The sequence below is a fragment of the Malaya genurostris genome, chromosome 3, assembly GCF_030247185.1.
Source record: "Malaya genurostris strain Urasoe2022 chromosome 3, Malgen_1.1, whole genome shotgun sequence".
Classification (NCBI taxonomy): domain Eukaryota; kingdom Metazoa; phylum Arthropoda; class Insecta; order Diptera; family Culicidae; genus Malaya; species Malaya genurostris.
Window position 1 is genome coordinate 104,076,695 of NC_080572.1, and position 25,550 is coordinate 104,102,244.

General features: G+C 36.7%; 1 protein-coding gene across 1 annotated transcript; it reads right to left on the reverse strand.

Annotated features, from left to right (window-relative positions):
• Positions 1 to 23,331: 23,331 nt before the first annotated feature.
• LOC131433915 (uncharacterized) lies at positions 23,332 to 24,629 on the reverse strand. The gene is made up of 3 exons (XM_058600529.1): positions 24,285 to 24,629; positions 23,703 to 23,848; positions 23,332 to 23,647 (listed from the first exon to the last, which is right to left on the reverse strand). The coding sequence occupies exons 1-3, from the start codon at positions 24,513 to 24,515 to the stop codon at positions 23,332 to 23,334; spliced, it is 693 nt and encodes a 230-aa protein (XP_058456512.1). The 5' UTR covers positions 24,516 to 24,629.
• Positions 24,630 to 25,550: the final 921 nt, after the last annotated feature.

Consider the following 25,550-nt stretch of genomic DNA (forward strand, 5'->3'; position numbering starts at 1 on the left):
TGAAAACAACGCGGAAAACACCTTACTTTCGCTTGGGTTTTTCGCGCAAGGACGACGATTTTGAGGTAGTCAGACACATATCTTCAACTGAATGCGTATAAAAGGGGAACCGTGGTCGAAAATCGATCATTTCTTTTCGTGCGTTCGATGGAAGCAGACGTCGTGGGAGTGGAATCATCAACCAGCAGCGACGGACCAAATTGAGTTCCTCAATTTGGTCCTTGTGAATGCTAGAACCGAATCCCTACAGCATATTGATAATTTCTTTCAATAAATTATGCAAATCCGAAATGAAATAATCGACAATAAAATTCTGTATGCGGCTATTTTTATAGCCGTTAGGACCGCCCATTAGTGAAAAAGCTACAAACGAAATCACATAAAAGGAAAACAAAAATTCAATCAGTTTGGATTCAATCGCCACTGCGAGCAGATGTGTTTTGTGTCGTCTGCACGCTTTCGACAAGAGCGATTACGTCACAGCTGCCAGTCATTAGTAGTGGGAAAAAAATAACGGTGGAGAGCTTTACACAATATCAGCCGTTCTAATGGCTCTAAAAGTTTTCTAAAGAACTATTAGGATTTGTTGTTCGCAAATCGTAGGGAAATATCCTCAGTTTACTGCAAATCAAGAACAGTTTGCTTAGATTTGTGCACTTTTTGCTGTGTGAAATTCACAGTAATCGAGATCAAGTGAAGCCTTTTTTTGCGAAAAATGTTCCAGAGTTTAATGTCGTAGAGAATTACGCAATTTGACTCTTCTGAATGCTGGAAACGAATCCCTACATCGTATTGATAGTTTCTTTCAATAAAATATGCAAATCCGAAATGAAATAATCGGCATTAAAATTCTGTATGCGGCTATTTTTATAGCCGTTAGGACCGCCCATTAGTGAAAAAGCTACAAACGAAATCAGGTAGAAACAAGCCTCTCAACAAAACTTGAATCAGTTTGGATTGTATCGCCACTGCGAGCAGATGTGTTTTGTGTCGTCTGCACGCTTTCGACAAGAGCGATTACGTCACAGCTGCCAGTCATTAGCATTGGGAAAAAAACAACGGTGGAGAGCATTACACAATATCAGCCGTTCTAATGGCTCTAAAAGTTTTCTAAAGAACTATTAGGATTTGTTGTTCGCAAATCGTAGGGAAATATCCTCAGTTTACTGCAAATCAAGAACAGTTTGCTTAGATTTGTGCACTTTTTGCTGTGTGAAATTCACAGTAATCGAGATCAAGTGAAGCCTTTTTTTGCGAAAAATGTTCCAGAGTTTAATGTCGTAGAGAATTACGCAATTTGACTCTTCTGAATGCTGGAAACGAATCCCTACAGCATATTGATAGTTTCTTTCAATAAAATATGCAAATCCGAAATGAAATAATCGGTATTAAAATTCTGTATGCGGCTATTTTTATAGCCGTTAGGAAAAAGCTACAAACGAAATCAGGTAGAAACAAGCCTCTCAACAAAACTTGAATCAGTTTGGATTGTATCGCCACTGCGAGCAGATGTGTTTTGTGTCGTCTGCACGCTTTCGACAAGAGCGATTACGTCACAGCTGCCAGTCATTAGCATTGGAAAAAAACAACGGTGGAGAGCATTACACAATATCAGCCGTTCTAATGGCTCTAAAAGTTTTCTAAAGAACTATTAGGATTTGTTGTTCGCAAATCGTAGGGAAATATCCTCAGTTTACTGCAAATCAAGAATAGTTTGCTTAGATTTGTGCACTTTTCGCTGTGTGAAATTCTTAGTAATCGAGATCAAGTGAAGCCTTTTTTTGCAAAAAATGTTTTAGAGTTTAATGTCGTAGAGAATTACGCAATTTGACTCTTCTGAATGCTGGAAACGAATCCCTACAGCATATTGATAGTTTCTTTCAATAAAATATGCAAATCCGAAATGAAATAATCGACATTAAAATTCTGTATGCGGCTATTTTTATAGCCGTTAGGACCGCCCATTAGTGAAAAAGCTACAAACGAAATCAGGTAGAAACAAGCCTCTCAACAAAACTTGAATCAGTTTGGATTGTATCGCCACTGCGAGCAGATGTGTTTTGTGTCGTCTGCACGCTTTCGACAAGAGCGATTACGTCACAGCTGCCAGTCATTAGCATTGGGAAAAAAAAAACAACGGTGGAGAGCATTGCACAATATCAGCAGTTCTAATGGCTCTAAAAGTTTTCTAAAGAACTATTAGGATTTGTTGTTTGCAAATCGTAGGGAAATATCCTCAGTTTACTGCAAATCAAGAATAGTTTGCTTAGATTTGTGCACTTTTCGCTGTGTGAAATTCACAGTAATCGAGATCAAGTGAAGCTTCTTTGTTTTTGCGAAAAATGTGAAAAAGGGGAATGCGTGCATAATTCATAAAATTGATATTCGGAAGTGTTAAGGAACATGTCAGTTGTTTTCGTATTCACGACATCCAGTTACGTCTCTGACATTACCCACCCGCCTTTTTAATTCCGATAAGCATATCACAAATCTCATAGTTCTTTAGGAAAGGTTTATAGCCCTTAGATGGACCAGATACTTGATTTTTATCCGTCGTTGTACACTTTTCGGGGTACTTTTCTAGGAAAGATTCACGGAATATTCTTCTTAATGGCTCCATTTGTGTATATTCTGCTTTGTTCAATGCTGTTAATGCTATTTTTTTCTTGAACGCAAACATTAGATCAATAATACTGTGTGTAGTTTCATTTTCTTGACGTAAATGGGGGTCTGCGCACTCGATGTGTTTATGTTCTTAGATTGTCATAGACTAAAGATAGGAATCGTGCAACAGAGTTAAGTTGCAGATTCGGTATTTGACACATTTTTAAAACAGTGTTTACGCAATAAACGTAACATTGACAAAAATTTTACAAACTTTTCATACGTTTAGTAAAAGAATCGAAACAAACAACAAACGTTTAGTAAAAGAATCGAAGCAAATACATAAACAACAAAAAAGTGTTTAAGAATTAATATGTGGAGTAATTTCGTTGCACTTTCGTGTTGCGAAATTCTTGAAATACATCCACGTGAGTATAGTAAAAAATACGTAGTCCTACGTCAAAATCTTCCTTCGCACATGCCCCTACTCTATTGTATTTATTTATCTAATACCTACTTTTGACTGAACCGATGTTCACAAACTTGAAATGAAAATCAAATGAAAGATCACACTTTCCCATAGAACGCTATGAAATTTCAATTGATTTTCAGTTCCAAAATTAAAAGGAAAGAATACATAGAAAATGCAGTACATTTTTTTTAGATAGAATGGCTGAACCGATTTTAAGAAAATTAAAAAGAAAGGCCCAAAAAACCCACAGAATGCTATTGAATTTTATTGAGATACGACTTCTCGTTCTAGAGTTACAGAGCGATCAGTGTTGGCATTATGATACCAGAAAAACTAAAAAACAGCTATCATCATCATCGATAATAATCGTCGGTGATTATCGTTTACAAAATCATCATCAATCATGATAACGATGAGTAAAATCACATTTTTATCAATATCACTAAAGTCATATTCTTTGAATGCACACATTATTTTAATGATCAATCGAATGATTATCAGCCATGCAGCGATTTTCATTAGCGGATGACGATATTCAGATGTCGATAGTGCAATACGATAACCAATATGCAATGCAAATTTCCGAAGCTACACGCTACGCGGATTTCCGAAGTTGTCCGGTTTTCTTGTTTTGTTTTAGAAATGCATGAAACGTCTGGTGTTATTCCGAAAAATTTTAGATTACACCAGATCTCAACGTTTCATACATTTCTTGGATATTTGGTATAAAAAATCGATTTCAGAAATTCCGAAATTACGCGTTTTTTATGCGAATTTCCGAAATGAAACAATTTTTTTCACGTGGATTACGCGGTTTATTTGCGCGATTTTTTTCAAGCGGTACGTATTACCCGCGTAAAAAGAATGACCTCAGTGTACGACGAAAAACAATATATAGAGACAAAAGGCTTTGTTTTAATTTCAGAATTAATTTACTTTCACCGTCTATTTAAGTTAATCCGAATTAAACGCTATTCAGCATAAATTTGATTTATAGCAGTAACAGGAGCGCAGAATTTTGCGCAGCGTTTGAACCAGATCTCTGCTGAGAAACTTTTTTTTACTACGATAGCACTTGGTACAGCGCCCTTCCACCAGGCTGGTTTGAACGCTTGTTTTCGTTGAAATTCATGTGCATAGTGATCATATTTTTGAAACTGCTGCATGAAACGACTTTGTGATGTTATTATTATTGTATTTTAATAACAGCATGGCATAGTAAAATTATTTTAAAATGCATTTCCATTACATCATCCACCATTATAAATATCACCATTTTCAGTGAAAATCGTTGCAGAGCCGATAATCGTGAGAATGATTTTGAATGATTATCGTTTCATTATCACGTGTGAGTAGATGTAACATCACTATAGTGAGATTGAACGAGAGGAGACTTTGTCCATGCTCTCATCGAGTGATCGTTGATTTTACGGAATTGATTCCTAAATCGTGTGGAGTGGGCTAACAAATTCAAACCGTCACTTACAGCGACGATGCATATACCTAGAAAATTGTACTAAGTTTGGCTTGAAACGGTTTCAATTTGTTGTTGTTTTATAATGTAATGTATTTTTTTTTCCATAAATACGTTTATTTCTTAAGGCAGTTTACATAAGTTTTTCTTCGCCGTAGCATCACTTTTACATAATATTCTTATCCTAATTTAATTCTAACATAGTCACAACGTTTTGAATTTATTAAAACATATTCTCTTATTACTTAAATACCATCCTAGGTAACTCGTCATTAATTATGAAATTTACTCGGAAATATTATTTGAACCAAACGATTAACTTCTATAAATTATAAAATAAGCTGTTATTTTCAGACATTTTGTTGATAATTTCATAAACTGTTTCGAGTTTGTTTGTATCATTACATAATTTTTATTCTAATTTAGCCATTGGTTGAACTCATGGACGCAGCTGGGATCAGAACTAAGTCTTAAAAGGGGCCTTTATTAAATTGAAACTCCAATTTTCTTTATGAAATGATAAATAAGTTTCATGTATGAAAGGTCACGACAAGCAAGAATGTCTCCAACTGGAACATTGGATAGTCTACCTTGGGTACGCAAAGAATTTATTAATTGAGATCTGACATCACGATACTCCACGCATGTCCAAACGACATGATCAATATCCCGATAAGCTTCTCCGCAAGCACAATGATTAGTCTCGGAGAGCCCAATTCGAAGGAGATGTGCATCTAACGTGTAGTGATTGGACATGAGTCTGGACATCACACGAATGAAATCCCTCCTCACATCCAGTCCCCTGAACCATGCCTTTGTCGATATTTTCGGAATAATTGAGTGCATCCACCGACCCAGATCATCTTTATCCCAAGAAGCTTGCCAGCTGACAAGTGTTCTTTGGCGAGACGAGCTATAGAATTCGTTGAAAGCAATCGGTCTCTCATAAATTTCACCCTCAATAGCACCACGTTTGGCTAAAATATCGGCTCTTTCATTGCCAGGAACGGAGCAATGAGCCGGAACCCAGACTATAGAGATTAGATAATTATTGTTCAATATGTCGTTCAGGCCCTGTTTTATTTTGCCCAGGTAAAACGGTTCAGTCTTGCCAATCATGTTTGAGCGAATGGCTTCAACTGCACTCAGACTATCTGTGAAGAGGAAATAATGGTTTGGAGATAATGTGACGATTACACTCAAACTATAATGAACTGCTGCTAGCTCTGCTATATAAACAGATGCAGGTTCTTGAAGCCTAAATGAGGTCGAAACATTATTGTTGAACATACCAAACCCTGTCGCTTCTTCAATTCGCGATCCGTCCGTGTAAAACATTTTCTCAGAGTCAATATGCCTGAACTTACTTGAAAATATTTTTGGGATTTCCGTCGAGCGTAGATGATCCGGGATTCCACGCACTTCGCGCTGCATGGATGTATCGAAAAATAAAGTTGAGTCAGGGGCACTCAGGATGCTGACACGGATAGGAATATATCTTGATGGGTTGATTTCCTGTGACATATGGTAAAAATATACTGTCATGAATTTTGTTTGAGATCGAAGCTCGACTAGTCGTTCGAAATTATTAATTACCATGGGATTCAGCACCTCACATCTTATTAGCAGGCGTGATGAAAGCTCCCAAAATCGATCTTTTAATGGAAGAACTCCCGCCAGAACTTCAAGACTCATTGTATGTGTCGAATGCATGCAGCCTAAGGCAATTCGCAAACAACGGTACTGAATTCGCTCAAGTTTGATAATATGAGAGTTTGCAGCGGAACCAAAACAAACGCATCCATATTCCATCACTGAAAGTATCGTTGTTTGATACAATTTTATTAGATCTTGTGGATGAGCACCCCACCAAGATCCTGTTATTGTTCGAAGAAAATTTACTCTTTGTTGGCATTTCGTTATCAGATACCTAATGTGTCCTCCCCACGTGCATTTGGAATCGAACCACACCCCGAGGTATTTAAAAGTTAAAACCTGTTGGATCATTCTTCCCATCATATGGAGCTGAAGCTGCGCGAGATCATGCTTTCTTGAAAAGACGACTAACTCTGTTTTCTCCGCAGAGAATTCGATACCAAGATGAACAGCCCAAACGGACAAGTTATCTAAGGTATCTTGCAATGGTTTATGCAGATCAATAGCTTTGGGTCCAGTAACTTAAACCACGCCATCATCTGCCAGTTGTCTTAGTGTACATGGGGTTACTAGACAGCTGTCAATGTCATTCACGTAAAAATTATAGAGGAGCGGACTGAGTCATGAGCCTTGCGGGAGACCCATGTAACTAATTCTGAGTGTTGCCAAATAGGCATGTGAAAACTACATGAACTTCTCTGACAAAAGGTTGTGCAAATAATTATTTATAACCGCTGGGAGTCCATGTTGGTGAAGCTTGTCTGAAAGAACATCAATGGAAACTGAATCAAATGCTCCTTTAATGTCTAAAAATACAGATGCCATTTGTTGCTTTTGAGCGAAGGCAATTTGGATGTCAGACGAAAGTAATGCAAGGCAATCATTCGTCCCTTTATTTCTACGGAAGCCAAACTGAGTATCTGACAACAAACCGTTCGTCTCGACCCAAGTGTCGAGACGTCGTAGAATAATTTTTCCGAACAATTATCTGATGCAGGACAACATCGCAATGGGTCTATATGAGTTGTGATTGGAAGCTGGTTTCCCCGGCATTTGAATGGCGATAACTTTCACTTGTCTCCAGTCAGGTGGAACAATATTTTACTCAAGAAACTTGTTGAACAATTCCAACAAACGTCTTTTTGCGAGGTCGGGCAGATTCTTCACCAAGTTGAATTTAATTCTGTCCAACCCAGGAGCGTTATTGTTACAAGACAAGAGTGCTATAGAAAATTCCATCATTGAAAATGGGTTATTAATAAAACCATTATTTGGAGCAGATTCCCGTATAATGCTCTGCGTAGGAACAGAATCTGGGCAAACTTTCCTAGCAAAGTCAAATATCCATCGATTCGAGTATTCATCACTCTCATTGCCCACGTTACGATTCCTCATTCGTCTGGCCGTGTTCCAAAGAGTGCTCATTGAGGTTTCTCTTGACAAACCTTCGACAAAATGTCTCCAATAGCTACATTTTTTGGCTCGAAGTATGCTCTTGTACTTGGTTTCTAAAACCATAAGTTTTTCAAAATTCTGAGGAGTTCCTCCTCCCCGTTTTAGAAACGTCTTGCAAGCATTTTGTTTTGCGAGTTTAGCCTCTGAGCACTCTTTGTCCCACCAGGGGTTGGGAGGCCTTCTGTTAGTCGTTGGCCCAGGAAAGCGTTTAGTTTGGGATTGTTCTGCTGCCTCCAGAATCGAACAAATGAGGAAGTCATATTCTTCAAGTGGAGGGAGCTCTTCCATTGAATTCAAAATACTAGAGATACTACTTTGGTATTTAATCCAGTCGATATTTTTTGTCAAATCATATGGAATACTAGCTGAAGTAGCAATGCAATTGCTACTGCTAATTGAGATGATGATTGGTAAATGATCGCTACCGTGTAAATCAGGCAATATTTTCCAGGTGCAATCTAGTCGAATTGATGTTGAGCAAAGAGATAGATCTAATGCACTTGGGCGTGCAGGAGGTCTTGGGATCCGTGTCATGCTACCCATATTTAATACCGTCATGCTAAAATTGTCACAAATGTTTTGTATTAAAGATGATCTGCTATCATTGTAAACGGAACCCCACATCATTCCGTGCGAATTTAAATCCCCCAGAATCAATCGTGGAGCAGGAAGTTTCAATTTGTTGATTATGCAAATTGTTGAAGTACCGAAAACACTGGTAAAAACACCAAAAACAAATTCACTTCTTTTTCTTAGAGAAAACCCAACCAATTTTCACAAACTTAGATTCAAATGTAAGGTCGTACGGTCTTTTTGACCGTTGTTGATTTTCTTGCGAACTCGACTTTCGATTCTACAGTAACGACGAAAAAATTCGCCCGATTTTCTCAAAGGCCGCTCAACCAATTTGCACAAGTTTAGGTTCAAATGGAAGATCTTTCAATCCCATAGAACCTTATCGGATACGACTTCCGGCTCCGGAATTACAGGCTAGTAAGTATAAAAATTTCATTTTCAAAAGTGACATGACTCATGATACTGAAAAATCGAACAAAATACTTTCAACTAGCTGTATAATTTTTCAATTCAGAAGAAGGTTTGGTTAGATGATGATTAAAAACATTGATTTTGAGTATATCGGATCTTCGTTCCAGAAATATAAAAAAAAAGTAAAATTTTCCCAGAAACGGCTGGAAAAATCGTCACAAACTGCGATTCATATGGAAGATATTATGTTCCCATAATAAGGTAAAGAATTTTGCCTGGATCTGTCGTCCTATTCCGGAAATACAGAGCTGAGTGTACATGAAATGGCTACCCGTTTTTCACATCGATAATACAGAAAAGGAAAAAAAATCATCTAAACTTTTGCTTAAAACAGTTTGAATTTCCAGGTAGTGCAAGTTGCTGACCAAACAAACCGATTGCAGCTATGCCAGCTTCCAGTTCCCGGTTCCAGATGTCTCGGAAATAGTGGTTAAAAACTTGAACAGGGAACTTTCTTCATTTTTTCAGAGATGCCTGAGTAGATTTTCTTAAATTTATACTAAATGAAAGGTTCTATGGTCTAATGACTTTTGCTCGGTTGGTTATCTATTATTCAAGAGGCAAATAAAAGTGCTTTTGAAGAATTCCTTAGTAATATTTACGAAAACATGAGTTGAGGCATCATTACAGCACTAGAAGGATTAAAACAGGTTTTCTTAAATTAGCTGTAGTCTCATAGTTTGAATTTCAAGCAGCCAAACGCGTCCTCAATCATAAAAAAATATTTTCCTACATAATAATTTACATTATTTGTAAAAATTTCCAACATATGGCAAACCAATCCCCGTTAAAATCACTTCGTTATTTCATAGCCACTTAAAATAAATGTCAGTACAGAGCGCTGTCATCCTGCATTTGGCTAGGAACACAGGCTTAAGCGTACGAGAAGAAAAAACCAAATCCAATTTCCGAAATTAATAGATTCCGAGAAAACAGTGACAAAAAGTACCAAACAAAACTAAACAGAAGATCGAAAAGCAGTTATCGCGCCATCAAAATCTATCGATGAACAGATGACAGTCCCGTACTGCAGAAAAAGGATACTCGGGACGGTTCCAGGCAGAACCAACCAGCAGGGTTTGGCTGACGATTTTTGTTTTTCTTCTTCGACTGCGTTCCATATGTCAATCCGTTAGGACATCAAGACGAGGAAAAAACTGAACCGAAATTAAATGCTAGTCACTCCCAGCACTTACTCGTCCTTTGCGACCTGTCCATTTGCTTTGATGGATTTCATAGGAATTTATGATTTTTTGATTGTAATCTTCTCGAGGAAGGAGTTCTTTTTTGACTTCGCCCCGTACCCAAGGGATCGAGGAAAAGAGATGAGAAATTAATTGATTCCTGCACTTTCGGTCTACTTTCTGAAGGGCCAAGGGGACGCTTTCAAGATAATGGATCTCGGAACGGTTCGTCTGAATGGTCAGGTATTTTACGAAGCATCGACGGCAGGAACGGTAATCCTTTCGGAAAGCCCATTTCTCGTGAAAACATATGTCGCTAGCGGGCCGTAAACAACTGTCCCGGTGATAAAATTTGGTGGAAATGTTCAATTTTCGACGCCCGGTTTGTGGATGCTGGTGTGTGGGTGGAACACTGATCCGTTCCCGCTGATAGCGGGCTTCGTTTGCGGTTCAAGCTTGGATTGTCCCATGTCAAAATAATGTGACAATATTTGAATCCTTTTTCGATGGTTTCGTACGGACTGTATAGATTTTATCGATATGTTGTCTGTGTGTCTGACTGAGTCAAGCAAGTAAAGTATGACGCCTGCAGGATTCAGGAATCAGACTGTGTTTGGAACATCAATTGGATGGAGGTCATGCGATAAACTGCTGTCTGGTGTTGGATGAAAGAAGTTCTACCATTTATTAGTGACGAGCTTAAGAGTAGAATCACCACAGCTGAGTGGTTTGTGGTATAGATTTTGAGGTCACTTCCATTCAACAAGTGTGGAAATAATAATTGATGAAATAATAAAAAAAAAACTGCTGAGCTTCTTGAAAAACGATTTAGAAATAATTGAGCATTAATTTATGTTGAATTACCTAGATAAACAGCAATTTTGCGTCAACCAACAAAAGGCACTGATTCCGAACCGCACAGTTCAACGAACATTGAGCCTAAAATTAATTCCAAAGAATCACCGAATTAGGAATGATTAACAAGCTAAGTTTAGATTGGATTTTATCCCGGAATCGTGCTCTTCTGGGGTCTCGCGAACTTCGAAAATCAGAAAGCCCCGTAGACTGCAGACCGAAGGTGCCTAATTCGTTACGTTGTTCGAGTTATCAAGATTCGAATGAATCAAGTGCGAGAGTGATTTGTCAATTAACTGTTCGAGCGTATTCACGAACGATTCCGGCAGGTCCCGGAATGCGGTGGTGAAATGGCTGGAAGATGAGCCAAAGCCGATTGCTGGTCGAAGCGATGAATGCAAAGCAAAGAAGATCCGTAAGCCTAATTTTTCATCTTTTGGAAATCATTTTTCCCCTTCGGCTTTGTTTGGAATCGCCACGTACCGATTTGGACTGGACTGGTTGGGGCAGGAAGCGGTAAGTTTAGTTGGCTCGCTTGGCCTGTCGGGTCAACCGGACGATTGATGGTTGAGTGAACGAGAGAAATGAGGTTTGGGCATCTTCCCGGCAGAAATTGTCTGGTTAGATTGTTTGATAAATATCAATTCACTTATTCAATTTTCGAATCTGCTGCGTCGACGAGGTAGCCAAAGGAGCACGAGCACTCTTCCCGTTCTGGTCCGGTTCGATTTTTCTTTCAAAGCTATTAGCATCGCAGGCCTCGTCGGGTTTTTTTTTCGACCTGTAGTTTTTGAACGCGGACCAACTATCCGAGCAAGGCCGGAGGCTAGTGGAAGCTATGTAAAAATCGTACCAAATGCGAGACATGCGATGAAAAGACCAATACACGTATTTAGAGTCAACCTACATTAAGATATAAATATCGATTTATGTTTGATTGGATTGATGGAATCAGATTTCAGACAGCCGATTATTATTCTCTCTCGTCTTCTGCCCGGTGGGTTCCGTGCAGCTCCAAGCAAACAATCGTATGGCTGTACGATTTTTCACCTTCATCCCGTATGTGACAGTGGAAACAGCGCCGTACTCAGGCTGGATGGTTATATTTGTTTAAGGGAAGGTTCCATGAACTTTTTTTTTTGGAAAAATCGATTTTTCGTTTTGTTCGAGTTCTGTTTGTAAAAGGATGTTTCGATACGATGCATATTTCTCGAATTGTCACATTGACATTGACCTACAATACAGATGCACTGCTCGTTTAGCTTTCAGCAAGAGCTGTCCAATCGGTAGGAAAATTTAAAATTATTTCTTGTTGTTATTCACTTGTGATAAAAATTAACAATTTTATTTGAAAAAATCATCGCAGAACTGGAAGAAAAACTTTTGTCGTGAACACGATTTACTTTACTATGGGGCGCCTTTTCAATATTTGCCCTGTACAAGAATGGGTAAAACTTAATTGAAAATGTCTCTTTTTGTATTTTACACAGCAACATATTTTTTTCTTCATATCATCGGAAATATGGTCAGTAATTTATGATTAAAGTTTCAATAGTATAAGATAAAATAACAAATAACTCAATAAAGAAGCTTTCTCAAACGTTTGGTATGAACGAGCCTTATGGTGAAATACAGTGCCAAAATAGTGCCAGAATTAAACGAACCATCGCACAAAGCGTATTGTGCTAATTTCATACATAGAAATATGGAATATTTTCTGTGATTGATTACATTGGGTTTTCGACATGTTTTGTTTGCTAGTGAACCATGAGAAGTTTTAATTGACTAATTTATAGGAGATACATTTATGCAAGTTATTGAGGATGGTCAATTTAGAGGAGCGGATCATTTCGCCGAAAGCCATTTCGCCGAAAGTCGTTTCGCCGAATGCCATTTCACCGAAAGTCGTTTCGCCGAAAGGATCATTTCGTCGAAAGGGTCATTTCGCCGAAAGGGTCATTTCACCGAAAGGGACATTTCGCCGAAAGAGTCATTTCGCCTTAAGGGTCATTTCGCCGAAAGGGTCATGCCTCTTGTATGTTATGTCTCCTGTATGTTATGTCTCCTGTATAACTGATGTGGCGCAGCCACATAACCGAAGCCAAGATGAGCCACAAAGCCGCATTTGATATTTTTTCATTTTCACTTAATAAACATAAAATACCACATACATTTGCTTGGTAGATACACCTATGCAATTGCTTTGATGCTTAGTAGCTAATAGTCAACAAGTTTTCTTGGGAACTCCGTTCTGAGGTTCATGAATCAATTTTTATTCAAGTATACAAGAATCAATCTTTATTAAAGAAGTACAATTGTAGGTCAACAAAACGGGCGTTAACGCTATCATCTTCCATTGTCTTTATTTTAAATCAATTCTAATTACGATTTTAAACGATTTCAGGATTCGGCCAAATGACCCATTCGGCGAAATGGCATTCGGCGAAGTGACCCTTTCGACGAAATGTCATTCGGCGAAATAACCCTTTCGGTGAAACGGCTTTCGGCGAAATGACTTTCGACGGAACGGCTTTCGGCGAAACGGCTTTCGGCGAAATGGCTTTCGGCGAAATGACCCTGATCATATCAGACCATCAATTCCGATATTTACATCGAGACCGGGTTCTTCTTTCCTACAACCAACACAATTGCACCATTCCGTTTTAGATGGAATTGGCTTCTTGATGTTAAGTATAAGAAGAACCATGGCGTGGTACGCCGGTGGTCTTGCAAGCCAGTTGCCTTACACAGAAAAAAATAATGAACATCACCGGTAACATTATTGTACAAAGGATACAATTCATAACTACTTAACTTTTCAAACGACGCAATATTTCACTCGTACATAATTTTACAGGCTTCGAATGTAATTTACACTCGAGTACCAAGCGCCGACATGAGCTTCTGTGGTTCAGTCGATTTACTGATGTGTTTTGTGATCTACACGGAACGACCGAAATCAGCATTTTCGCGAAAAATTTAGTTGATTTGCTGATTTTAGTTAGTTATTTTTTGAGACAACTAAAAAAATCTTCCTTTTGCTGATTTAGATTTTTTATTCTCATTCCCTTAATAATAATAAAATATTTGTTGAAATGACTATTTTTTTTAGTTGAATTCACAAATTAAACGTGCTGTCATTTCTTAGCTAAGGCACACTTCATATCCAGTCAACTAATTTTTTAGTTGAATTAAAGAAATATAATGTTGTTTTCAACCAATATGAATGGTTGAATTGGCTTCTGCAATCTGCAGCTATATGGCGCCCTGTCACCGAAACGGTAACACCTTAATGACTACTAGCCACTAGATGGCACACTACTGCCGAAAAAAATTCAGACGCGGTTGGCTTTTCTATATTGGCAGGTATAAATACGATGTTGTGTTGGAGAAAAAGACATAAACGAAACGTAAACATCTTTTTAAATTTTTTTTCTTCTAAAGCACTGTTTCTTCATTCTCACTGAAAACTTTGAGCACTCGGAAAACAAAAACCGAATACAAATAGTACACCGGACGGCACAGCTCGGAAGGTTTGAAGATACAAAAAACCTTCATCACAATTAGAGTGAAACATTCGAAATTCACATCACTGTTCCGCGTAAAAACATTATTACGCACAATCGCTTCAAGTGCGCACAAATTCTGAATAAATACACTTTCCACTAACAGTTTACGTCATTTTTACATATCGGTTTAGAAAATTATATAGGGATATATCGTAACACATGCGAAAAACATCTAAACAATTTGCGAGCAGTTTCAACAAGACTGTCCCTTTTAGCTTTTTAATGGATTGTTTTGCTTTGACACTGCTGTCCTTCAGTAATGACGGTGATAGATAAATAGAATCAAAGTTTCTGATTTTAATAACGAAATTAGTTGTCAATGAGAATTTCGTGTTGGATTGAAATATTGCTGGTTTGTGTCCAGAATATTCGCCAACTAAACACATTCTCTAAAAATAAGAGTTTTTTTCAGCACAGTAAATTCTACATTTTAACTAATTTTATAGTTATTTTGGAAATTTTGTTGTTAGAATCAACTAATTCAAAAACAGTAATACGAATTAGGCGCAGAGCTAATTTCGGTCGTTCCGTGTAATGTTTCTCGGTTCAAGTCGCGTTGTTGTTATCGATCTTTTGTTTTTTTTTTCATTCGACCTCAAGCCACATAATTTTCAAATCACTCAATTCCACATGTACTTGAATAAACATTTGTGTGAGATACGATGCTACATTTATGTGCATCTTATAAGATGTAAAATCACAAGATTTCTTCGAACTGTGTATGTTCGAGCCCAAACCTGGTAGAATTTTTAATGTTTTAGGGATCGCAGCACCAGCCATGCAATTGTTCTGTACGCTATGAATCGGTTGCGAAGTCTGTTGAAACAGAAAATACCCAAGGTGCCCAATTGAAAAAAAAATTGAACCATCGTAAAGAGATACTAATCAAAAGAGACCAGATAGACGGTTGTCTGCAAGATGCAGTTCATGGTAAACTGGTGTTCTGTGGAAACAAGGAAATTGTGTAAAACTTGAAGTCAACGAAAAGATCCAGCTGTTCGTATTCTTTTCTTTCTGAAAAAGAAAGAGAAACAAGTACACTATCGTTATTTCAAAGTGACACACGTTATTATTTGATCTTACAAATGTTTTCTCGTAACACCGTTAGCGTGTATAATTTGTTTTGTTTTTTTTTTGTGTATAACTTTTAATTGCGTTAGTAAAAATTTACAAAATTAGGGGTAAAACTAGTCTAGCGTGTATTGTTCACATGTACAAAATTTCGCCAAAATCTATCATGCCTGTTATTAAGATGGCTTTAAAGTAAGAAGCGCTTCAATAAAAAAAATGTGAGCGGTCGGGAAAAATTCTAGCCAGTCCCGCGAAACAGTTAGGAATCGAAAATTTGAGCGTGGAGGAAAACGAAGAAAGGCAAACTCTTATTTACAGTCCAACTAACTGAAAACAATATGCACCACTATTTAAAGAACGAGACAAGAAGCTTGAAATTAATAAAAACTGCTCTCTTGTCAGGTGACCATTATCACAATTTACTGTTTCGATGCTGCGAGAGTTGTGCATATGCAGAAAAAGTCAAAATATTTAGTAATCAAAACTTTCGAGCAGCATTCGGATTTACTACCCACTAGGAAGCGGATGATGTGTCTGAATCCAGCTCTGAATTCGAAGAAAATCTTACTGCAAAGATGTTGGCTTGTAAGTTCGGCACATTAATGTTTATCTAGATCTTCCTAGTCGTAGGCAGCGAGAAAGAAAACGGGAAAAAAACAAAACAAAACAACAACTTAACTCTGAATGACTGGGTTCTATCTCGGATTCCGCCACCAATCGAAACGCGAATTGTAGCACGGCAAGGGTTCACCAAACTGGCAGCCCATTTTCGGTGTGCGTCGTGACGGGCAACGGTTATTCACAGTGAGTGAATTAAAACTGTTGATTTATTATCGTACACTTGATTTCAAACATTTATGACTTCTCTTTTATCACCTCGCGCCCTTGTTGGCACACACTGACTTGGCTGGGTCGCGATCGCCACGAGTCCACGGATCACGATCATCGGTTGTTGCGGTTGTCGTCTTTGACAGGCGAGCATTTTTCTTCGCTTTTTATTGAGGCTGGTTCACATGTGTTCACGCGGTTCCTCCGAATGTTGATCGGCCAGGAATGGCAGCCGATTGGTCGTCCTCTTGGTGAGTTGCTGCATCATTCCTTGTTCCTGGAGAGAGAGAGAGAGAGAGAGAGAGAGATGAAACGGAAGATAATTTGCGCAAAATCGGTGCTTGTCCGTTTCACACTTGTCAGTTCGATAAATATTAATTTGTAATAGTTTGTTTAAGTTTAATTTTATGGATTCGAAGAATGGAAAGAATATGCTAATTGGTGCGCGAAACGGGCGCTCTCAAAGTCGCAGGTGTTGAAGGAAGATACTTGTGCCGATAATTGGCAACCGATCGACGAAGTGGGTGAGTCTGACTTCGATGAATAATTCAGATGCTGCAAAATTTATCAATATAGTTTTGGATTGATAGTTGGAAGTTCAACAATGAATTCATTTCACTCTTATACATTTACTCAACAACTGAATCAATTCTGAATATCGCCATAAAAAAAACAATTGCACAGCGTCCTTATTAATTGAGCCACCAACTAAAAATTCAATCTATCAATAATCTATAACCTATTTCAATCAAAGAGTTACGGTAATTTTTGCCAACAATTTCAACAAATAGTTTTACGCAATCGAGCTCGAAATAAATCGCAACACTTATCGAATGTGAGAGTGCAACTTGAGTTCTTTTCGTTTGATAACGCAAATCGCATTGGAGGTGCCTCAAAGTAATCATCAAGAACCGAGAAACTCCTATCGTGATTTGAGAAAGTCGGCGCGCTTTGTTTGACTAAACAATCTTTCAAGTAGAGAACCACAGTGGTAATTTTGTTCTTATTTTCTCTAACATTGAATAATAAAGTCATCGAATAAACAACATGATTTGATGGCTTGACCTATTTAAAAGAATTTACGAGAGCGATTTCAGTTAAATATTAGAAACTCTTATGTTTATGCTCTTATGCACTTCGGTGCCAATTGAAAAAGTGTTTTGCAAATAGCATTAACTTTACGTCTGCTTAGCGGTTCAAATTGAACTGTTTAAGTTGGCACTAAGCAGTTCAATTTGAACTGCTCTGCACTGACGAGTCTAAGAAGAAACGTAAAGAAAACTAAAAACAGTTATGACAAAAAAAATTTATTCGAGGTGGGTAAAGCAAGAAGTACTCGTTCTTGATTGAGTAAAAAGCCTGTTTTAATCCACCTAGTGGTGTAATAGTGCCTTTCTCATTAACATTTCACGAGAATTCGATGCAAGTTTCATATTGGTCGTTTTGGAAAAAAAAATTTTGCGGACTTTCCTGAGGGTGCTAGGCTCACAAAAATGTATGTCGTTTATGATTCGTTTGTGAAATATGAGAGCTAGATATTTTGATAATATGATGTCTTCGATATGCTTGAACTTTATTGAAGAAGCTTAATGCACATTCCAAATTAATTTTCATTTTCAAATTTACAGGATTATGTGAAATGGCTTGAATTCAACCACCCAAGTAGCAATTAAAACTTGTTAAAATTGGCATGTTTCACAATTGTTACAGAACGGTTATTCATGTCATATATGTTTGAGAAATAATTTTTCAAGTTTTTGTAAAAAATGTGAAAATTATTCATATTACTGCATGTGAAACCAAATCAAAAACCTAAAAGGATTAAGTTCCACATCGGTTTATTTAACTGATTCTACAATAAGTTCATTTGAGCATTTTAATTTGAGCATTTTCGGTTTCTACTTAACAAATATTACTGCTATGAAACATATCAAACAAGAAATTTGTTGCACATCATATAAACAAACTGCGCTTTTTCAATCAAACAATTGTTGCGAGAAGAGTGAATAAAAGCAATGCTAGAACAATGTGGGCAAACACATCATACTACATAGAAACATCCATTTACGAACTAAACGGGGGTTCGTCAATCGAGGAAGTTTTTTAGAAAAAGTTACGCTATTTAGAATTTACTTCGTTAAAAATTTACGTTGTTTGGACTTTAATTCGTAAAAAGGTTTTGTGTAATGGAATTTGGATACCATTAATCAAATGACTATTTTCGGTAAGGATGTGAAGAGTAGGTGCAGGAAAATTGGAGTTTGGAGTCGTTTCAAGAACCAAGATGGCGACTTTCGGTTTATTGATTGGGTTCCCTGAAACCCCTACTATTTAGATATTTTCGGAACGAATTTGATGGATCAGAAAACGATGGTTCTGAATTCCAAGATGGCGTCTTCCGGCTAATTGCTTTGAAAATCCTTACAATATGAATATTTTCGAAACAGATTTGATGAATAGGTACCGATACGTTTTTTTGAAGTCGATACGATATCTAAGATGGCAACATCCGGTTTATTGATATTCTTTGAAAACCCATACAGAGTGAGTAAGAGTTTTCAAGAAATGTTAAAAGAAAGTCACCATATTGAATTCCAAAACGAGCTCAAACATCGTGTATTGATATGCAATCTGTTCCGAAAATACCCATGTTTTAAGTGTTTTTTAAGGAATATCGATAAACCGAAGGTCGCTATCTTAAAATTCGAAACGACATCAAACATCGTTACCCGGCTTAAATCTGTTCATTAAACCCCTTCCAAATTTACCCATATTCTAACGGGTTTCAAGAAATATCGATAGAAGTCGCCAGCTCGGATTTCGGAACAACCGGAAAAATTGTCATTTCGTCGAAAGCCATTTCGCCGAAATTCGTTTCGCCGAATGCCATTTCTCCGAAAGTCCGAACAGGAAATTTCGACGAAAGTCATTTCGCCGAAAGGGTCATTTTGCCGAAAGGGTCATTTCGCCGAAAGGGTCATGTCTCCTGTATGTTATGTCTCCTGTATAACTGATGTGGCGCAGCCACATTACCGAAACCAACACGGAACGACCGAAATCAGCATTTTCGCGAAAAATTTAGTTGATTTGCTGATTTTAGTTAGTTATTTTTTGAGACAACTAAAAAAATCTTACTTTTGCTGATTTAGATTTTTTATTCTCATTCCCTTAATAATAATAAAATATTTGTTGAAATGACTATTTTTTTTAGTTGAATTCACAAATTAAACGTACTGTCATTTCTTAGCTAAGGCACACTTCATATCCAGTCAACTAATTTTTTAGTTGAATTAAAGAAATATAATGTTGTTTTCAACCAATATGAATGGTTGAATTGGCTTCTGCAATCTGCAGCTATATGGCGCCCTGTCACCGAAACGGTAACACCTTAATGACTACTAGCCACTAGATGGCACACTACTGCCGAAAAAAATGCAGACGCGGTTGTCTTTTCTATATTGGCAGGTATAATACGATGTTGTGTTGGAGAAAAAGACATAAACGAAACGTAAACATCTTTTTGAATTTTTTTTCTTCTAAATCACTGTTTCTTCATTCTCACTGAAAACTTTGAGCACTCGGAAAACAAAAACCGAATACAAATAGTACACCGGACGGCGCAGCTCGGAAGGTTTGAAGATACAAAAAACCTTCATCACAATTAGAGTGAAACATTCGAAATTCACATCACTGTTCCGCGTAAAAACATTATTACGCACAATCGCTTCAAGTGCGCACAAATTCTGAATAAATACACTTTCCACTAACAGTTTACGTCATTTTTACATATCGGTTTAGAAAATTATATAGGGATATATCGTAACACATGCGAAAAACATCTAAACCATTTGCGAGCAGTTTCAACAAGACTGTCCCTTTTAGCTTTTTAATGGATTGTTTTGCTTTGACACTGCTGTCCTTCAGTAATGACGGTGATAGATAAATAGAATCAAAGTTTCTGATTTTAATAACGAAATTAGTTGTCAATGAGAATTTCGTGTTGGATTGAAATATTGCTGGTTTGTGTCCAGAATATTCGCCAACTAAACACATTCTCTAAAAATAAGAGTTTTTTTCAGCACAGTAAATTTTTCATTTTAACTAATTTTATAGTTATTTTGGAAATTTTGTTGTTAGAATCAACTAATTCAAAAACAGTAATACGAATTAGGCGCAGAGCTAATTTCGGTCGTTCCGTGAAGATGGCTCGGCGGCACAAAGCCGCCGAGCTGACGCCAGCTGAGTCGGCCGCCGACCCGCCGTCGAAAGCGGCGGCCTCTTGCATGCAAACCTGTAACCGCCTCGTTTGCCTGGTCTACTCAAAGCTAGGTTTCTTTGTTTTAGATAGGTTCGAACGAGCGGTAGCGAGGTCGGACAGCACATGAACCAAAACGATGTGGCGTAGCCGCATTAGATATTTTTTCATTTTCACCTAATAAACGGAAAATACCACATACACACTATACTTTTTTTACGGTTGTCGGTAAAAATTTTACTGACTTTCAAACAGCTGAACAGTCAGTAAACAGTTCAGTAAAATTTAAATTTACTGAGTGATTGGTAAACTGGATCGCCACAACGAACTGTCAAAATCTACTGACTTATTCATCACCTAATACCGAAGTTCGGTAAAATTTGCAAAACAAAACGTAAAAATTGAATTTTCTAAATTCTTCTATATTACTTAATCTGTAGTATTCCAAATACTAAGAAATTAAAAAGGATCAGCGAAAAATAATATACAGGTTTATTCGGTGATATGATAAGTTTAATGATTTTTGAATGCATTATTTAAGACTACGCATAAAATTTTCTCCCGTCGTTGTTAAGGCAGCAATGCCCATGAGCGAATATATAAATATAAAAAAAATTTTATCCGAAGGAAGACAGTCGACTTTCGCCACATTGTAGCACTCAACCAGTATCTTGAATAAATATTGATAGTCGCCACTTATTTTCAGGTTCCAGTTTCTCCAGATTATAAATGCTTCAGAGATGTCCGCAAACATGTCTCCTTTAATGTGCAATGTGGGTACGTCATATGATTGCGGAAGGATGTCATCCTGTGATGTATAAAAAATATTGTTATTTTCGATGAAATTCTATACTGTATTATATTACCTGACACCATTCTAAGATGCCCTAGAGAGGATTATCGTTGGCAGCGCCGGATACACGCAATCGTTTTGCTCCGCGACTCGGATTTTTCATTCGAATTATAGCTAGAGCCCTCAAGAAATCTGTATAGAAAATATTCATATTAATTTGAATATACGTTTTTCGATACAATTTATTTACCGTTAGTGATGTGTCGGAAACATTCATTAAATTCTGTGACAATTTGGCACTGAACAAACTGAAACTTTTCCCCAAAATTTAAACATCCTGGATTGAGAAGACCGAACTCTGTGGTGATCTGAAACGGAGAAAATCCACACGGAACGACCGAAATCAGCATTTTCGCGAAAAATTTAGTTGATTTGCTGATTTTAGTTAGTTATTTTTTGAGACAACTAAAAAAATCTTACTTTTGCTGATTTAGATTTTTTATTCTCATTCCCTTAATAATAATAAAATATTTGTTGAAATGACTATTTTTTTAGTTGAATTCACAAATTAAACGTACTGTCATTTCTTAGCTAAGGCACACTTCATATCCAGTCAACTAATTTTTTAGTTGAATTAAAAAAATATAATGTTGTTTTCAACCAATATGAATGGTTGAATTGGCTTCTGCAATCTGCAGCTATATGGCGCCCTGTCACCGAAACGGTAACACCTTAATGACTACTAGCCACTAGATGGCACACTACTGCCGAAAAAAATTCAGACGCGTTGTCTTTTCTATATTGGCAGGTATAAATACGATGTTGTGTTGGAGAAAAAGACATAAACGAAACGTAAACATCTTTTGTAATTTTTTTTCTTCTAAATCACTGTTTCTTCATTCTCACTGAAAACTTTGAGCACTCGGAAAACAAAAACCGAATACAAATAGTACACCGGACGGCGCAGCTCGGAAGGTTTGAAGATACATAAAAAACTTCATCACAATTAGAGTGAAACATTCGAAATTCACTTCACTGTTCCGCGTAAAAACATTATTACGCACAATCGCTTCAAGTGCGCACAAATTCTGAATAAATACACTTTCCACTAACAGTTTACGTCATTTTTACATATCGGTTTAGAAAATTATATAGGGATATATCGTAACACATGCGAAAAACATCTAAACCATTTGCGAGCAGTTTCAACAAGACTGTCCCTTTTAGCTTTTTAATGGATTGTTTTGCTTTGACACTTCTCATGAGTTTTTGGCTAATAAACTTGTTAATAATACCCATTTCAGTTTCGGTTTTTTTGTGCTGTCCTTCAGTAATGATGGTGATAGATAAATAGAAACAAATTTTCTGATTTTAATAACAAAATTAGTTGTCAATGAGAATTTCGTGTTGGATTGAAATATTGCTGGTTTGAGTCCAGGATATTCACCAACTAAACACATTCTCTAAAACTAAGAGTTTTTTCAGCAAAGTAAATTCTCAATTTTAACTAATTTTATAGTTATTTTGGAAATTTTGTTGTTAAAATCAACTAATTCAAAAACAGTAATACGAATTAGGCGCAGAGCTGATTTCGGTCGTTCCGTGCATTTACAAATTATTACAGCCACATAAACGATTAAAACTACCACAGACAAATTGACAGAAAATTCATACTAGTTGGTGAAACCAGCACCTTATACTCTGAACACCAACGTTGAACATTTCTCATATTTCAATAAAAACATTTCTCATATTTCAATAAAATACCGCGATTGTTATTGTAAACTATTCATGAACAAACACACGCATAGTCCTTAATATTAGTGTTTGTCTGTGGTACAGGCTCAACGTTATTTAGTTAATCGGTACGAAGTATATTACCAACTTCCCATTAAATGCTGATGCAGCCGGATAGTCTTTTAAATAAGATAACAGGTTATCGGTCTTACGTATATTCTGCCGATCTTGGAACGTAGCCATCCAAAGTTCCTCAACTCGTTCTTTTGTTGCTGGTTCTGGATAGATGAATTTTAATTCGCTTCTCTAAAATTGTCATACTATGTAAAAACTATATTTCAAATTTTAAAACAATATGTATACAAACCATTTGTTCTATTTGATCTTCGGATGCTGTATTTATCATACATGTTAAGTCAACGTTTTCTGAAGTAGATACTTTTTTCTTCCGATGGATGAGTCGTTCATTAGATTTACTTACCAGGTACTCCATATGATAATGCAGCCTGCCTGAATGTTTATTTAGTCCTCTTGCATGGGGATGAAACCACAGTGCTTGTGGGACAGAATCATTAGAAGATGCTAATACAGGATACGATTTCACCAGGGACATTGCCAACATATTCTTGTGGTATGAAGATGGACGCCTATGTCAATGAAAGCCATTACTAATATACTAATATATATTTTGTGAGTACTTACAGGCCATATGTTGATTTTAGAAATTCGCAAAGAATGTTGTTTATGGACTTCAAACAGCCGTCTGAAGGCTTCGCACCTTCTTTTAAAATCTCTATAATATCTTTGCCTGCTCGAGTTCGCTTGAATATTTTGTCGATATTAATTTCCTGCAACCAGAATGCGGATTATACATTATCGGTTGTATGTAATGGATTGACTGTGAAGATCACGATGTACTGATAATCAGGCAACCACATTTGTCTATGTGTTATTGTGGTTGTTTTTTTTCGGAAGTGAGACACTGAATCATATTTAATATTGTGAGAAAATTACAAGCACAATCAAAATAGACATAGGTAGTCACCAGTACATTCTACATCGTGAATGAAAATAATTTCAACACGCTACATACTCTAAAAATATTATCCAATAAAACAATTTGTTTCTTTACTCAAAACGTGTAGCTCCTACACAATTGCCTGTATTCTATGCACATGTACTGATTAAGATTTAGATCGATTTATTAATGCAACAGAGTAATCCTCGTGAAATATTAAGTGCACACATATTAAATCATTAATTTCATTTTTAAAACTAACTCACCTCTTCTAAAAAAATGTCTCTATATGGTTCGTCAATCGAATTTGTTCCATTGTCTCCGTCACTTTCAGTATTTCCGGTTTGTTCTTTTTCTTCAAAATCGGATATTTGTTTATTTATCTCCAACTCCTCTACTATCGAATTACTTTTTAATTCCTTTTGAATGCGCTGAATACTTTTAATAATTTTTGTTTTTAAACGTAGCCGGACAAAATCTGCCTCATTCAATTCCATGAACGTATCGAAATCAGTGATTCCTTCATCAACTATAACGAAAAATATGTTTTAATAAGATGCACCTTTTATTTAACACCCAAGAAATAAAATAACAAGTCATGTCGTGACGTTGTGGATAAGACCTTTTTATATAAAACACTAGGTATTTTACCTGTAACTGAGTAATCTAACATAATCGTATTCTAGGAATTCCTGCGCTGCAAATTATGTTAAATCGATATGTCACATTAAAATATTTTTTTAAATTGTTATGGGTAAACATTGAATTTCTACGAATATCTAATAAAGTTTTCAATTATATGTGGCGACAATTATGATTTCAATAATCTCTGTTGTAGTAGCGCCGTGATATGTATTTATTAGATTGTCCAAAAGATTTCCAAATTGCAAAGTTAGTATGTTGAAAAACTGCATTTATATTAACTAATGTATCTGCCGTAGTTACGTGGACTTCATATGATTGGAAAAAATCGTCGTATAAAATCGTGTCGCATAATCTTAACAGGAAGAAATGACCATCGTTCGAATTAACAAGTTCTTTGATTACACCATACGTTGGGAACGGCTCATTTCTGTGACTCTTTAATGTAACCACTAAGTTCTTGCGAAACTCCACACCGTTTAGCATTATTGAAGAAGGTGTGTAAATCAGTTGTGCATTTTCTCCTAAATGAGAACCTGAAAGTGTTTTGTCCTTGGTCATAATCGGTCCAGATTTATAAACAATGTTGTTTTTAAGAGGATTATCAAGAATGTCCAACACTGTCCGAAAACTTTGTCGTTCTGCTAAGCTTTTGCAAATGTTTTTATAATTACGACACGTGCCTGCTTGTTTTTTTAATGGTTTATTTTTTTGTTCAAAAAGCAGACAATTAAATTGTTTCATGCTACCGCACTGGCGAATGCATTCCTCTTAGTGATTCATATGATGCAATTTGTTTATGCGTTTATCAAACATTGAAAAGAAAATATTTTGGAATAAACGGATATGTTCATTAAGCCAAATCAGCATGTTTTCGGATACAACTGGCG